This window comes from Rhineura floridana, chromosome 14 (assembly GCF_030035675.1).
Source record: "Rhineura floridana isolate rRhiFlo1 chromosome 14, rRhiFlo1.hap2, whole genome shotgun sequence".
Taxonomy (NCBI): Eukaryota; Metazoa; Chordata; class Lepidosauria; order Squamata; family Rhineuridae; genus Rhineura; species Rhineura floridana.
Genome location: NC_084493.1, coordinates 17,974,473 through 17,989,389, shown reverse-complemented (window position 1 = coordinate 17,989,389; position 14,917 = coordinate 17,974,473). Strand labels below are relative to the sequence as shown.

Below are 14,917 nucleotides of genomic sequence, written 5' to 3'. Positions count from 1 at the left end.
ACTCATACAAGTATGATATGTGAGTACAGCCAGAATGGAACCCCAGAAAGCAGTTGACTATTTAGGAAAAGCAATTTGGAATAGAATCCCTCTTATCTGATGTGTCTTCAGAAGTCTGATTCTATTGAGTCATACTCTGAAAGAAAAGCAAGTCATGTCAAGCTGAGGTATAGTGTCATATTGAGAAACTTCATTTGATAGTAGGGAAACTTCTCTCTTTAAAATAGGCCAGACTTTTTTTTTAAAAAAAAAACCCAAACCCCAGAATTCCTGCTTTATCACTCTAATCTGCACCTATTCAAGGAATCACATAATTTCATTTTAATTCTCCTCCATCAGGGGATATAACCTGACTAGAGACATTTAGATAGATGATTTACATAGATGATAGTATAGTGTGCAGATGGCAAAACATCCATTCTCATCCTGGGTCCTCAATTACTTTTAGCTATTTAATATCTTCATGATGTTGACTTTTTGCCTTAAGAGGAATAGAGTTCCCTCTCTCCTTTACTTTACAACCCTATCACACACACACAGAGAGAGAGAGAGAGAGAGAGAGAGAGAGAGAGAAAGAGAGAGAGAGAGAGTCCCTTACTAGGGTTAGACTAAAACTATTTGCCTTCTTTTGTGTTCATTTTTCCAAGCATTGAAAGATACCACATGGGGAATTTTGGAAGCATCCTGAGCAATTGCATCCATTTGAAACTGGACCTGGAAACAAACTGGAAACTGGAAAATTCTTGTAGGCCAAAATTGGGGTAATATGAATCCTGATGTCTGTCTTTGACAGGCAACTGGCCCCCAGAATTCTACACCAGCTGATGCTTCCAATCGTCTTCCAAGCACCTGTAGATACGGTTTCTACATATGTGTGGAATTGTCATGCTCAGTGATTCAGCCTGGGTGTCCTTGGGATTTACCTTGACAGCTACTAGCATCTTGTCCTTGGTGGGGCTGAGGTTGTAGCACTCAGCAAGGAACACCTTCCCAAAAGCACCTTCACCAAGCTCCCTCTTCAGAATGATGTCTCTCCTCTTTATATGCTGTACATCTGCAAGCGGCAAGAGGCGGGAGGGAGGGAAACCACAAATTAATGTTAATGCAAAGAATGGCTAACGAATAATTTCATTTTCACCATGCAGCGGGCTCTCATTAATTTTCATTTGAAAAATATGTCCTTTTTCTCCATTGCCTTTGTAAAGTCTTGGCTGTTTATCTATAACTCTCCACCTTTGAAAAGGAGGCAGGACTTTGCAAACTACCCGTCAAGTGTTTCTTAGTAATGGGGACATCCCACCTTGTTAAAAGGTCCTGTCTGCCTTCAAGAGCTTTGCAATTTACAAAGCCAGCCCTTTCCATTGAAGGTTACCATCCCATCCTTTCTAGCTGTGGATGGAGAACTATTCAAGAAGGTGAAAACAAAGTCAAAATGGAATTTCCACTGGCTAGTGTGTGTGTGGGAAAATGCCAGGTCCAGGAGACAAATGTGGCTCTCCAGGCTTCTCTGTTTGGCCCTTGGGATTCTCCCCAAGTTACACCTCCTCCCTGGCCTTGCTTTGCACCCTCCTTGAGTGTTTCCCCCCAGAAACACCTGGAATGCATCCTTGAATGACTCTTTCTAGATGGAGGAGAGAGATGGGTGTGTGAGTCTATAGAAACTAACCTTCTGCTCAAAGCTAAAAATGTACATCTATTGCTCCACACACTTTTTCCTCTGGTCGTGTCCACCACTGGCATATGGCCCTCAGAAGGTTCCCCAGAAAATAATGCAGCTTTCTGGCCAGTGGAAGCTGGTGGTTCTGATGTCAGTGGGGCAGTGAATCCACTCAGTTCCTTGAAAGTTCAGACGAAAGCCTAGAGCAGATTCAGTGCCCTGCTGACATTGGAGCCATCATCATCCATTGCTTCGGGCTAAAAATGGTTCCCCACCCTTGCGCTAGCGGCTAAATTATGGTGGGGAGTCAGTCTAAAATTTTGTCTCATCAAGTCACCCTCGGCCTATCATCCTTGTTTTGAGGCCTACTGGGTGCTTGACAAAATGTCTGTTTGTGCAGCTCTAGGTCTGTCCCACCACCCCATCCCTACAAGAAACCACCCAAGAGAAGTGGGCTGTGTCTGTCTTGGTGGTCACAAGATATGCTGTACTTAAGCAGAACAGAGAAAATGGCAGAACAAGGGAAGGTCAGCTTACTCTTGATGCTTATAATAGCAGCATGCTTTTTACATCAGTTCATTCAAAAGCAACTCATCTTTATTTATTTATTTATGAAAGGGGGGAGGGAGATGAAAAAGCCAAAGGTTTTGAAACAGAGAATGTCTTAGTGGCTCTCAAACAATTAAGCCTGCTAATTAGAAGATTATGGGTTGGCATAAAAGCTACCACGTCCAGATATCTTTGCTTGTTTGAGGAGAGTGATGTTGCCAGTTTGCATAACCAACAGTCCTCATAATGAATTATGATTCTTCAGAGAATTCTCACTGACCTTTTCATTAATTGTTTAATGGGTAAATACATTTTTTAAAAGCTTGTACATAAATTAATATTATTAGTAATTTTGAGGCACTATGCGGGAGGTAGAATTTGGTACAAATAAAACTTGCTGGATGACTCCTGTGTTTCAGTTCCAGTCTTGAGCAAAGGCCTGTTTCTGTGCATACATATTTTGCTCATAGTTGCTCTGCATCATGGGTTTTATAGTTTTAGCCATGTATTGGAGCTCCATTTCAAATGCACAAGTATGAATTTCAAGGAGAATGGCATTTGGAACATCTTTTGGCCCTGGACCAGCAGTATCACTCTTTAAATAACTAACTCCATTGGGAATTCAATACTTTTTTTAGAGCTAGTCTACACAAGCAGCAGATCATGTGGGAGTAGAAAAGTAGTACTTCTAACTGCATACTCATGGCCAAATAATTGGATGTTTCTGGAAGTTAAAAAAACAAACAAACCCCAAATAAGAAACTTTCCTGAACATTGACAACTAAATGTCTGGGAAGAGTTTTCTATAGTCTTCCCCCTAGTGACGGACAAACCTGTCAATTTTACTTCTCTGTTTCTCATTTTTTCCAATCTTTCTGCAGCAATTTGTATTTCAGAAAATCCTCATGAAAATTCTTCAGCATTCTAGTGCAAATTTCTCTGAATAAACACATTTGTTTGACTAATGTACACATTTTTGCAAGCAATTCCTCCTAATTTAATGCATTTTTTCTATGTTATTTTCACAAATATATTCATTTTTATGCACACTTTCCACCAGTATATGCATTTTTGGACCCATTGTTTGGTTGGAGAACTGCACTGCAAAATATGGATAAGTGTGGCTTTTGAAGGATGGCTGTGTTTTGGTCCTCATATTGTTTCAGAAAATGTGAATTTGACAGATACAGCTGTAAATGAGAACTGAATTGAATTCCTCCCCCATCCCTACTTCCCCCTAATGTGCTACGTGGGTGGGTGGGTGTGGGACATTGAAGCATATGGCCATACCAGTGGTGGTTGGTGCCCATTGGAACTGGTGGGGCAGAAAGCAGGGAGCCCAACAGTAGATGGAGCCATAGCCAATGACAGGAACAGCTGACTAATTCTAGTTTTGTCCCATCTTCCTCCCTGCTGAGTTCTACAAGGACAACACTGAGACTAAGGAGAAGGAAGCCCCCTGGACTGGTTGTAAGTAAGAACACAGGCAACTGGGGGATGGCTGTGGGCAGACTGAAGTTGGTGGGGCAGTGTCCCTTTTGCCCTAATGGAACAGTCTCCACTGTAGCAATCCAACCTGCAATCTGAACTGGTGTTATCTAGGAACATTCTGCTTGTTAAATGTAATCTTGTTATCTGCATAATGCTTAAGACTCCTTAGTAATCTGAGCAGCTTTTTATTCAATAGCGCCGGAGATATTAGTGACACAATTTTATGAAAACGATGAATTCTGTGCTTATTATTGATAGAGGCATCATCAAAGCCAGGCTTTGTTCCAGTGTTTGGCATGGTCTGCTCCTCTGGTTATCTCACTGGAAATAAATAAATAAAATGGGACAGTGCATTTTGGATACCAGAGGAATCATTGAATCCAAAGGCACACAAATGAAAATGAATGTTTGCCGTTCATTAAGATCTCTCTTGGGGAGTGATGACTGAGGTACAGCTGAGCCTGGTGCAACCCTGTCACTGATCCAAACTCTGAGCCTTTGTGGGTTCCTTGGCAGGTCTGTTATAGCTTACCAGGCCACAATTTCACAAATGATGGTTAGCACCTAGAGTTCTGAAACTGAGATGTAGAAATCCATTCTGCTGCAAACCTAGAAAGCTGCCTTATTCTGAATCATATCGTTGGCCCTTCTAGCTCAATATTGTCTAGGCCTGCCTTTCCCAACCAGTGTGCCTCCAGATGTTGGTGGACCACAATTCACATCTTTCCTGACCATTGGCAATGCTGGCTGAGGCTAATGGGAGTTGTGATCCAACAACATCTGGAGGCACACTGGTTGGGAAAGGCTGGTCTAGGCAGACCGAACTTTCAAGGAGCTGTCCATGTTGAGAAACATCTTGGATAGCTCCTTGAAAGTTCATACTAAATCCCAGAGTGGATTCCACTATCCCACTGACATGGAGCCATCAGCCACCACCACTTCAAACACAAATGGTTGCCAGCCATCCTACAAACCTCCACCATGGTTACAAAAATCAAGAATCAACTCTGGAACAAGAAGAGCCCCACTTCCGGGAAGGGTGACTTCGCTTGTGCCTGCTTTTGGGACGGGCTCCCGCCTCAAAAGAAGCTTATTCAGATATAAATCAGTCAGAACATTTTTTTCTTTGACTGATGAAATTTCTCCCGGGCAGGGAGAAACGTAGAGATCAACCTCAAAGCCTGTTTTTGTTGGGAGGACTGGATTTCATTAATTTATGAGATAAGGTCCAGCCAACAATGCCGGATGGACTTCCTAACAAGCTCTATCTGCTTAAGCGATACGTTTATCTTTTCTTGAAAGAGAGAACGGACTAACAGGCAAGCACCCTTCTTTCTATTTTTTTTTTTACTTGGTTTAAATTGTTGCAGCAAAAGGAGATTTGTCAGATTGATCGGCTTTGGACAACTTCTGGGTGAAATATAGCTCTTCTCTGTTATTCACGAAATTAACAGCTTATCTCTGTTTCTGTCGCAAAAAGCTGTCCTGGAAGTGCATTCTAAAGATAATAAACAGAAGAGGGATTTCTATTCCTGATTTCTATTCCGAGGAATATTATATTGTCTGGGACTATTCTCTTTTTGGTCTATTTTATTTTGACGAATCTGCTTCTTCACGACGCCACTAACTGTTTTGATGCTGGGAACTAAATTTATTTTGCATTCTTGAACATAGAGAGATAAGGCAGGTTGCTCTGTTTATACTGTGATGTCATCAAGCCTGGAATATTAACCCAATTGTTGCTGAAATAAGAAGTGGTTCTTCTTTATTTTTGTTTTGCTTTGTTTTCGTGGTTTTAAAAATGGCAATCAAGAAAGTGGCTGAGAATCTGGAAGTAATTATGTTTCAGAAAATAATGGATGAGATTGAGATAACGAAACAAACCCTGCGACAGGGTAGTAAGGAGCTGAAAATGGAACTGAGCAAAATGACGCAGGAGTTTAAAGAAATAGGGGACCCTGTGAGAGAGGAGAATGAGATCAGAGATGAGAATAGAAAAAATAAAGGGAAGATACAAGCCCTGGAGATTGGAACAAATGTGGAATTGGAAAAAGATCTGGAGTTTATGGATTTTAGAAATAAAATCTACTGTTTGGAATTTAACGTTATCTCTGAAGAAATTAATGAAGATATTAGAGATAAAGTTATCAATGGCTTGGATAATCTTCTGGACTGGAATGATGTGATGGAGCTTGATACAGAGAAAATCTATGGAATTAACTGCAGTCATGTGACAATGGAAAAACTCTTAAGAGATGAGCCAGTGCATTTTCTAAAAAAGAAGAACACAGATATGAATTTACAACAATGTTTCAGCAACTTATTCAGAATGGATGGCAAGAAAATATTTGGGATAGAGGAAATTCCCATCAGACTCTTATTATATGACTATGGCTACAACAGCAAGATTATTATGGAATACTGATAATGGAAGATTGGACACTGAAATTACTGGACTTAACAGGACTATTGAAGATGGAAGATGGAACTAATAGGGATAATGGAATAATGGCTATTGAAATTATTAGACCTAACAGATTCTGATGAGATGGATTAATCAAAATGTTTATTTGAACTATGATTATGACAATAAGATTATTATAATTATTAACGAGATGGATTAATTGACATGTTTATTTGGAGAAAAATTGATAGATATATTTCTTAAAGAATTGAAACCTCTCTTTGACTTTTTGTGGAAAGAATAAAGTAATGTTTATGAGATTTGATGATTAATTAAGATAACTACTGGAGGAAAGTGATTTTATAATATGATTTAAGAGACAGGATTGTTATATATTATAGACCTATAACTGATTTGATATGTGACAAATGGGAAGTCAACATTTTATTTTTTTTTGTTTAATCATTTTTTTTTGTCTTTGAATGTTTTATGATTTTGTTTTCTATGTTTTATGAAAATTTGAATAAAAATTATTGTAAAAAAAAAAAAGGAACAAGAAGAGCCCCCAGTCTTGTTCTGCATGGCAACAAATGAAAATTTAAGGCCAAACAATAGTGAGAGAAGGGGGGGGAGAGATAGAGTATAAAGCATGAGAATCACTAGCTCAGAACCAAACAGTATTATTCCACCTAGGAATAGGCCAATCGGTCAATTGTGGTTTCTCATTTTACCAATCTTAAGTTCAGTGCCCCACGTTTAAGTTCAATTTCTCGACGTGCCATCCAGAGTTCCTTCAGGAGGAAGGGCAGGTTATAAATGGGATAAATAAATATATTTCCACATCTGTTTGCATTTTAAAAAAACTTCAGCCTCTGAGTGCTCATGTCTCCTAATATACAATTTTACAAGTATGCAATTTTGCCTAACATACACATTTTTGCAAAGCCATGTTCCCTAATATAATGCATTTTTGTACGTTATTTCCACTGCAGTATGCATTTGTATGCACACTTTACCCTAGAATATGCATTTTTGCACACATCACTTGGCTGGAGAACTGCATTGCAAAATGTGGGGAAGTGCACATTTCAAAGGATGGCTGTGTTTCGGTTTGCATATTGTTTCGGAAAGTGGGCATTAGGTAGATGCACCTTTAAATGTGAACGGAATAGCATTTCCCCTCCATCCCTAATTCCAGCTTTCATCACTTCTCTGCTAGCCCATCTTCAGTGTTCCTCGTGAATAAGAAGCCTGACACTCAAGAGATTCTGTCGCAAGGGCACTTGGGAGGTTGATCTGCATAAAGCTATTTACAATCTCCTGGCGTACGCAGAATGGTGCCTGATAAACAGCTGCTGTTGTGTTGTTCCAAGAAGATGTCAGGTGCTCTAAGCCTAGTTGTCTGGCTCCACTGGGTTGCGGTCAGCCTTACTAACAAGGTGTCTGCAAGTTGCCATCCCTTCCTCTGCCCTTTGTCCTCCCCAACTCCTCCAGACATCATTAATTGACACTGACAAGAACCAACAAGATAATTCTAGGGAGGATTCTGGACAACAGACTGCAAACACAGCAGGCAAAACAAAAAAAGAAAACATTCTTCTCCGTGTAAAAGTGCCCCGGGGTGACACAATCCAAGATAGGAAATTGCCTTATACTGAGTCAGACCGTTGGTCCATCCTGCTCACTATTGTTGCCACTGGCTGGCAGAGTGTCTCTGGGGTTGCAGACATGGACTTTTTCCAGTCCTACTGGGATATGCCAGGGATTGAACCTTAGACCTTCTGAATGCAAAGCATCTAGCTCAGTGTTGTTCACAATGACTGACAGCTGCTATCCATGGTTTCAGGCAGGAGCCATTTCCAGTCCCACCTGGAGATGCTGGGAACTGAACCGGAGACCTTCTCCTTGCAAAGCAGATGCTCTACCACTGAGCTACGGCCCTTCCCCAAAGTGGAATGACAATGCATCAAAACATAGTGTCACCTCTGTCTCAATTGATGTATTGAGTTTTTCTGGAAAATGGCAACTTATTCCCTGCTTCTCTGACACAAGACTCCAGAGGTCAGGCCCCATCCAAAATGCATTTGGGATGGGGGATCCTGGGTAATGCTGGCACTGTCTGGAGGCCTCAGGTTACTAATATGCATCAATTATGTCATTCTCATGCTTTCCCCCTGCATCATATACTACATCAAGCACTGTGTGCTCATTGCTTTTTGCTAGTTTCCTGCTTGCAGGGGAATCTAAAAGTGCAACACACAGAGACCTCTTGCAGTCTGATGTGATTAGGGATGGAGAGATCTGTCAGTTTTGGTGCTCTCAGTTTCTCATTTTTTCCCATGTTAAATGTTTCCAATGTTCTACAGCAATCTGCGATTTTTTTTTAAAAAAAATCCTTATGAAAATTCTCCACCATTTTAGTGGGAATTTCTCCAAATAAACACATTTTTGTAGGCAGTTTTGACAAAGGTACACATTTTTGCAGGCCATTTCTCATCATTTTGCATATTATTTTCACTCATGCATTCATTTTTATGCTCGCTTTCCCCTAATAGATGCATTTTTGTAAATTTATTATTTATTTATTTATTGCATTTGTATACCGCCCCATAGCCGAAGCTCTCTGGGCGGTTTACAACAATTAAAAACATTCAAAACAAATATACAAATTTAAAAACACATTTTTAAAACGCAATTTAAAAACACATGCTAAAATGCCTGGGAGAAGAGGAAAGTCTTGACGGCGCTGAAAAGATAACAGTGTTGGTGCCAGGCGCACCTCATCAAAAAGATCATTCCATAATTTGGGGGCCACCACTGAGAAGGCCCTCTCCCTTGTTGCCAGACTCCCACCTTCCCTCCGAATAGACACCCGGAGGAAGGCCTTTGATGTTGAGCGTAGTGTACAGGTGGGTTCGTGTCGGGAGAGGCTTTCCATCAGGTATTGTGGTCCCAAGCCATGTAAGGCTTTATAGGTTAAAACCAGCACCTTGAATCGAGCTAGGAAACATACAGGAAGCCAATGCAAGTGGGCCAGAATCGGTTTTATATGTTCAAACCATCTGGTTCCTGTTACCAATCTGGCAGCTGCATTTTGCACAAGCTGCAGTTTCTGAACTGTCTTCAAAGGCAGCCCCACGAAGAGTGCATTGCAGTAATCTAACTTGGAGGTTAGCAGAGAATGGACAACTGAAGCCAGGTTATCCCTGTCCAGATAGGGGCATAGCTGGGCCACCAACCAAAGTTGGTAGAAGGCACTCCGTGCCACCGAGGCTACCTGAGCCTCAAGTGACAGAGTTGGTTCTAGGAGAACCCCCCAAGCTACAACCCCATCCAGGACAGGTTGGACATCCACCATCCGGTCAGAAGAACCAACCACTAGCAGCATCTCAGTCTTGTCTGGATTCAGCCTCAGTTTATTAGCCCTCATCCAGTCCATTGTTGCATCCAGGCACTGGTTCAGCACATTGACAGCCACCTGAAGAAGATGAAAAGGAGAAATAGAGCTGCATGTCATCAGCATACTGATGGCAACGCACTCCAAAGCTCCGGATGACCGTACCCAACGGTTTCATGTAGATGTTGAACAGCATGGGGGACAGAACTGACCCCTGCCGAGCCCCATGCTGGAGAGTCCAGGGTGCCGAGCAGTGTTCCCCAAGCACCACCTTCTGGAGCCGACAACAACAAAACAACAACAGAATGTTGTTTAATTGGCAAACCGTATCCCAAAATTCTAATAAATGCAAATTTTGAAGTATGGCTGTGTTTCAGTTCTCATATTGTTTCAGAAATTGTGAATTTGATCAATTCTGCTTGAAATGTGAGCTGAATTGAAATTCTTGCCCATCTCTAGATGTGATACAATTCAGAATTCTACCACCTCATTCTGTATAATGTGGGTTTGTTCTCTCGTGCAACAGAATGGGATGGCAGAATTCTGAGACTTATTTATTTTATTTATTAAATTTATATCCCGCCCTTCCTCCCAGAAGGAGCCCAGGATGGCAAACAAAAACACTAAAACCACATATTTAAAACAAAACGTCTTTAAAAACATCTTAAAAAGCAATTCCAACACAGACGCCGAGTGGGATAAGATCTCCACTTCAAAGATTTGGCAATGTGGATCTATCCTCATACTCTGGAGCCTAATATAACCAAAACAACAGAACACACACAAGAGGGAGCATGCTTGTGGGGGGGGGACTGCAAGGTTCGCAGAATTACACCAAACCTTTAGAAGAAGAAGAAAAACTCAAAGGGGGTCCCACCTCCATAAAATCAGCCCAGTGAGGACTGAGCATGCTGTGTGGCAATAGATGCTGGCTGGCTTTGGCTGGCTGGCTGGCTGGCTGGCTGTGGAAAACTGAGGGGAGGGGAAATGGAATGGAGCATCATGGAACAGGGCATGGCTGTCTGATGGAGGTCCTAAGCAGAAGCACTCCATGCTGCAACATTTTGTTGAAGGTCCCATTTGACTATACGAATAGCGAACTCAGTTCTTTGATTGCCAGTTGTTACATAGTTGGAATGGATCATTTACACACAGGAGGACTTTGGGGATGCTCAAGATTTTCAAAAGGGCTATAGGGAAAAAACTTTTAAAGATGGTGGAAGAGAACCTCATTATAGCCCAATGAGAACAGAGGAGGTGGAATGGGCACAGAATGTTGGCTGACTGTTTGAGGGAGAGAAACCCATAAAACTGGAAGGGAAATGAATGGCATTATTTTGTTGCAGATTCACGACATAAATAAATCCTTCTTCATCATCATAAATCTAGCCCACCAGGGAGTCTTATTCAACAACAGCAACAACTGCCACCTAGCCCAACAGGGAGAATTATTGTTTCTCATTCTGCTAGTTTTCTACATACAGGGATATTTTTTCCTGTAGAAAAGCTCTCAAAACTATATTTCTCCCATTTACAGTCTGTAACAGGACAGCTGATTCTACCCCCACAGGACTCTTCTGTGCAGAATGTCTTTTGAAAGGGATTACGTTGTAAACTGAAAATGGACACACAAACACCTGGACTTTCAGGTGCTCTAAGGCAGTGCCAGCTTAATGCCACCAAAGAGAACCAGACCAGCTCAAATTTCCCCTGTAATGCCCATGAAAGAGGCACAATTTCTGGTGAGCCTTTGGGGAAGTAGAATCCCCTAGCAAAGGATCTCCTGCTGAGGAGGCTTGCCTTAGAACAGAATTATGTGCTCGGCTGATCATCTGGAGCAGCTCTTACTGAACTACGCCAAACAGGGAAATCAGTGCTCCCTATATATAAGCTTCCTGCTCATAGAACAAGGATGGAGAACCTTTAACCCTCCAAATGTTGTTGCACTCCAATCCCTCATCAAGCCCAGACAGAATGGGCAATCAAGAGGAATAATAGGAGTTGGGAGTCCAACAACATCTGGTAGCCACAGACTCCCCATCCCTGCCTACTAGAGAAAGCCAGCAGTAACCATCTTTGGGGTTGGCACCAACTCCATATTATCCAGATAGTCAGGTGCAAGAAGTCTGAGGATATTAACATATAAGTTGTGAACAGGGCCCCTGCAGCTGGGGCTGGGCAGGTTAAACTACCACTCTGCGATATGCGCTAACGTCGGGTCATGGAGGGTGTAACCCATGACCCAATGCTGGCACGGATCGGGAAGCAGGAGCCACCCTCCCAGGCAACACTCCCCCCACTGCCCATGCTGACTAGCCACACCACTTCATAGAATCATAGAATCATAGAGTTGGAAGGGGCCTTGTAGGCCATCGAGTCCAACCCCCTGCTCACAGCAGGAAATCCACAGCTAGAGCATCGCCCACAGATAGTTGTCCAGCCTCTGCTTGAAGACATCCAGTGAAGGGGATCCCACCACCTCCCTAGGCAGTCGGTTCCATTGCCGAACCGCCCTTACTGTCAAGAAGTTCCTTCTAATGTCCAATCTGAATCTACGCTCCTGCAACTTAAAACCATTAGACCTAGTCCTACCCTCTGGGGCAGCAGAGAACAAATCTGTACCCTCCTCTATGTGACAGCCCTTCAGGTACTTAAAGAGTGCAATCATGTCACCCCTCAGTCTTCTCTTCACCAGACTGAACATGCCAAGTTCCTTCAACCTTTCCTCATAAGACTTGTTCTCCATACTGGTTATCATCCTCGTCGCCCTCTTCTGAACCCACTCTAACTTGTCTATATCTTTCTTAAAATGAGGCGCCCAGAACTGAACGCAGTATTCCAGATGAGGCCTGACTAATGCAGAATATAGTGGGACTATTACTTCCCTCGACCTGGAAACTATAGCTCTGTTTATGCATCCCAAAACCGCGTTTGCCTTTTTTGCTGCAACATCACACTGCTGGGTCATGTTCAACTTGCGATCCACTACAATTCCAAGGTCCTTCTCACACACACTACTGCTAAGCCGGGTATTTCCCATCCTGTACCTGTGCATTTTGTTTTTGTGGCCTAAATGCAGAATCCTGCATTTGTCTTTATTGAATGTCATTGTATTAATTTCAGCCCAATTTTCTAGTCTATCCAGGTCCCTTTGGATTTTATTCCTGTCTTCCGTTGTGTTAGCTATCCCTCCCAGTTTCATATCATCTGCAAACTTCATAAGGCTTCCCTCCACCCCATCATCTAAGTCATTGATAAAAATGTTGAAGAGTATCAGCCCCAGGACAGAACCATGTGGCACTCCACTCGAAACCTCCTTCCAGTCCGAAGCAGAGCCACCGACGACCACTCTTTGAGTACGGTTTTCCAACCAGTTGTGAATCCACCTAACAGTATTTCCATGTAGTCCGCATTTGACCAGTTTGCTAATCAAAAGGTCGTGGGAGACTTTGTCAAACGCTTTGCTGAAATCTAGATAGATGACATCTACAGCATTTCCACCATCTACTAAGCTAGTGACCCGATCAAAATAAGAGATGAGATTAGTTTGACAGGATTTTTTCTTGACAAACCCATGCTGGCTCCTACTAATCACAGCATTGTCATCTAGATAGTTGCCAATTGACTCTTTTATTATCCGTTCTAATATCTTTCCCGGTATTGAAGTCAGACTGACCTGCCTGTAATTCCCCGGATCTTCTTTTTTACCCTTTTTAAAGAGCGGGACGACGTTTGCCTGTCTCCAATCCTCCGGCACCTCTCCCATTCTCCAGGATTTCTCAAAGATGATGGCAAGAGGTTCCGAGAGTACATCTGCAAGTTCCTTCAATACTCTGGGATGCAGTTCATCAAGCCCTGGAGATTTGAACTCATTTAGGTTAACTAGGTATTTCCTGACTATCTCCTTATCAATCTCGAACTGCAATCCCGACCCCTTCCTGAGATTGATACCAATGCAAGGTTGCACACTGTTCCCTTTTTGGGAGAAAACGGAGGCAAAATAGGCGTTGAGCAGTTCTGCCTTTTCCTTGTTATCTGTCAACATTTTGCCATCCTCATTGAGCAGCAGTCCCACCATTTCCTTGGTCTTTCTCTTGCATTGAACTTATCTGAAAAACCCCTTTTCGTTGTTCCTCGCTTCCCTTGCCAGCCTCAGCTCATTCTGGGTTTTAGCTTTCCTTACGCTATTCCTGCAAGCCCGAGCCGCTCGTCGGTACTCTTCCTTGGTGATGCGTCCCTTCCATTCTTTATACATGCTCTTTTTTACTTTTACCTCCTCCACCAGTCTTCCGTGTAGCCACATTGGCTTTTTCCAATGTCTTCCGTTTTTCTTCCTCTTTGGAATTGTTTGCGATTGCGCTTTTTGTAATACCTTCTTCATGAACTCCCACGCTTCTTGGGCTCCTTTTTTCTTTAGTCTATCTAGCCACGGGATCCTACCCATCATTTCCCTGAGCTTGCTAAAATCGGTTTTCCTGAAATCCAAGGTCCATGCTTGACTATATTCTTCTTTGGCTTTCCCAAGAATCACGAATTCCAGCATTACATGGTCACTTTCCCCCAAGGTACCGACCGCTTTAATTCCCGTGACCAATTTGTCCGTGTTAGTTAAGATCAGGTCCAGGATTGCCGATCCCCTTGTTCCTTCTTCTACTTTTTGAAAGAGGAAATTATCAGCAAGACCCATCAGAAATTTGTTGGAGGCTTTATGCTTTGCAGAGTTTGTCTCCCAGCAGATATCCGGGTAGTTGAAGTCCTCCATCACTACTACTTCTTGCCTCCTTGAGATTTCAGAGATTTGTTTGAGAAAGGCCTCGTCTACCACCTCTTCTTGGCCAGGGGGTCTGTAGTAGACACCTACTACCATGTCGGTTTTATTTGTTTTTCCATTTATTTTTATCCAAATGGTCTCTACCGGACCCCTTTGTTCGCTCTGTTGGATTTCCATAAAGGTGTATTTGTCTTTGGCGTATAATGCTACTCCCCCTCCTTTTCTGTTGCTTCTATTCTTTCTGTAGAGTTTATATCCTTGAGTGGCTATATTCCAATCATGGGAGTCATCCCACCAAGTCCCACCTATGAAGTCATATTTGCCTTGGTGCACTAAGACTTCAAGCTCCCCTTGCTTGTTTCCCAAGCTCCGCGCGTTGGTATATAGACAGCAGAAGTCTCTTTTGTCCTGATTGCATTCCTCCATTAATATACCGTGAGCTTTGCCGTGCATCCCTTTCTCTCTCCATGTCTCCTGTACCCTTCAAATCATTGTGTTTACAACCCGCTGTCTTTGGATCGGTATTTAAGCTATCATCTCCATCCCCCAGAGGCTTTAGTTTAAAGCCCTCTTGATGAGTTTTGCCATACTTCTGCCCAAGAGATTCTTCCCAGTCCTCGTGAGGTGCAACCCATCTCTTGCCAACAG

At 42.5% G+C, this 14,917-nt stretch overlaps 1 protein-coding gene across 1 annotated transcript in view; it reads right to left on the bottom strand.

Annotated features, from left to right (window-relative positions):
- Positions 1-14,917, bottom strand: part of NTRK3 (neurotrophic receptor tyrosine kinase 3) — a 554,024-nt gene that overhangs the window by 88,410 nt on the left and 450,697 nt on the right. Inside the window, exon 13 of the mRNA XM_061595098.1 lies at positions 924-1,054. Within this exon, the coding sequence (XP_061451082.1) occupies positions 924-1,054 (131 nt within the window). The remainder of the gene's footprint in view (positions 1-923; positions 1,055-14,917) is intronic.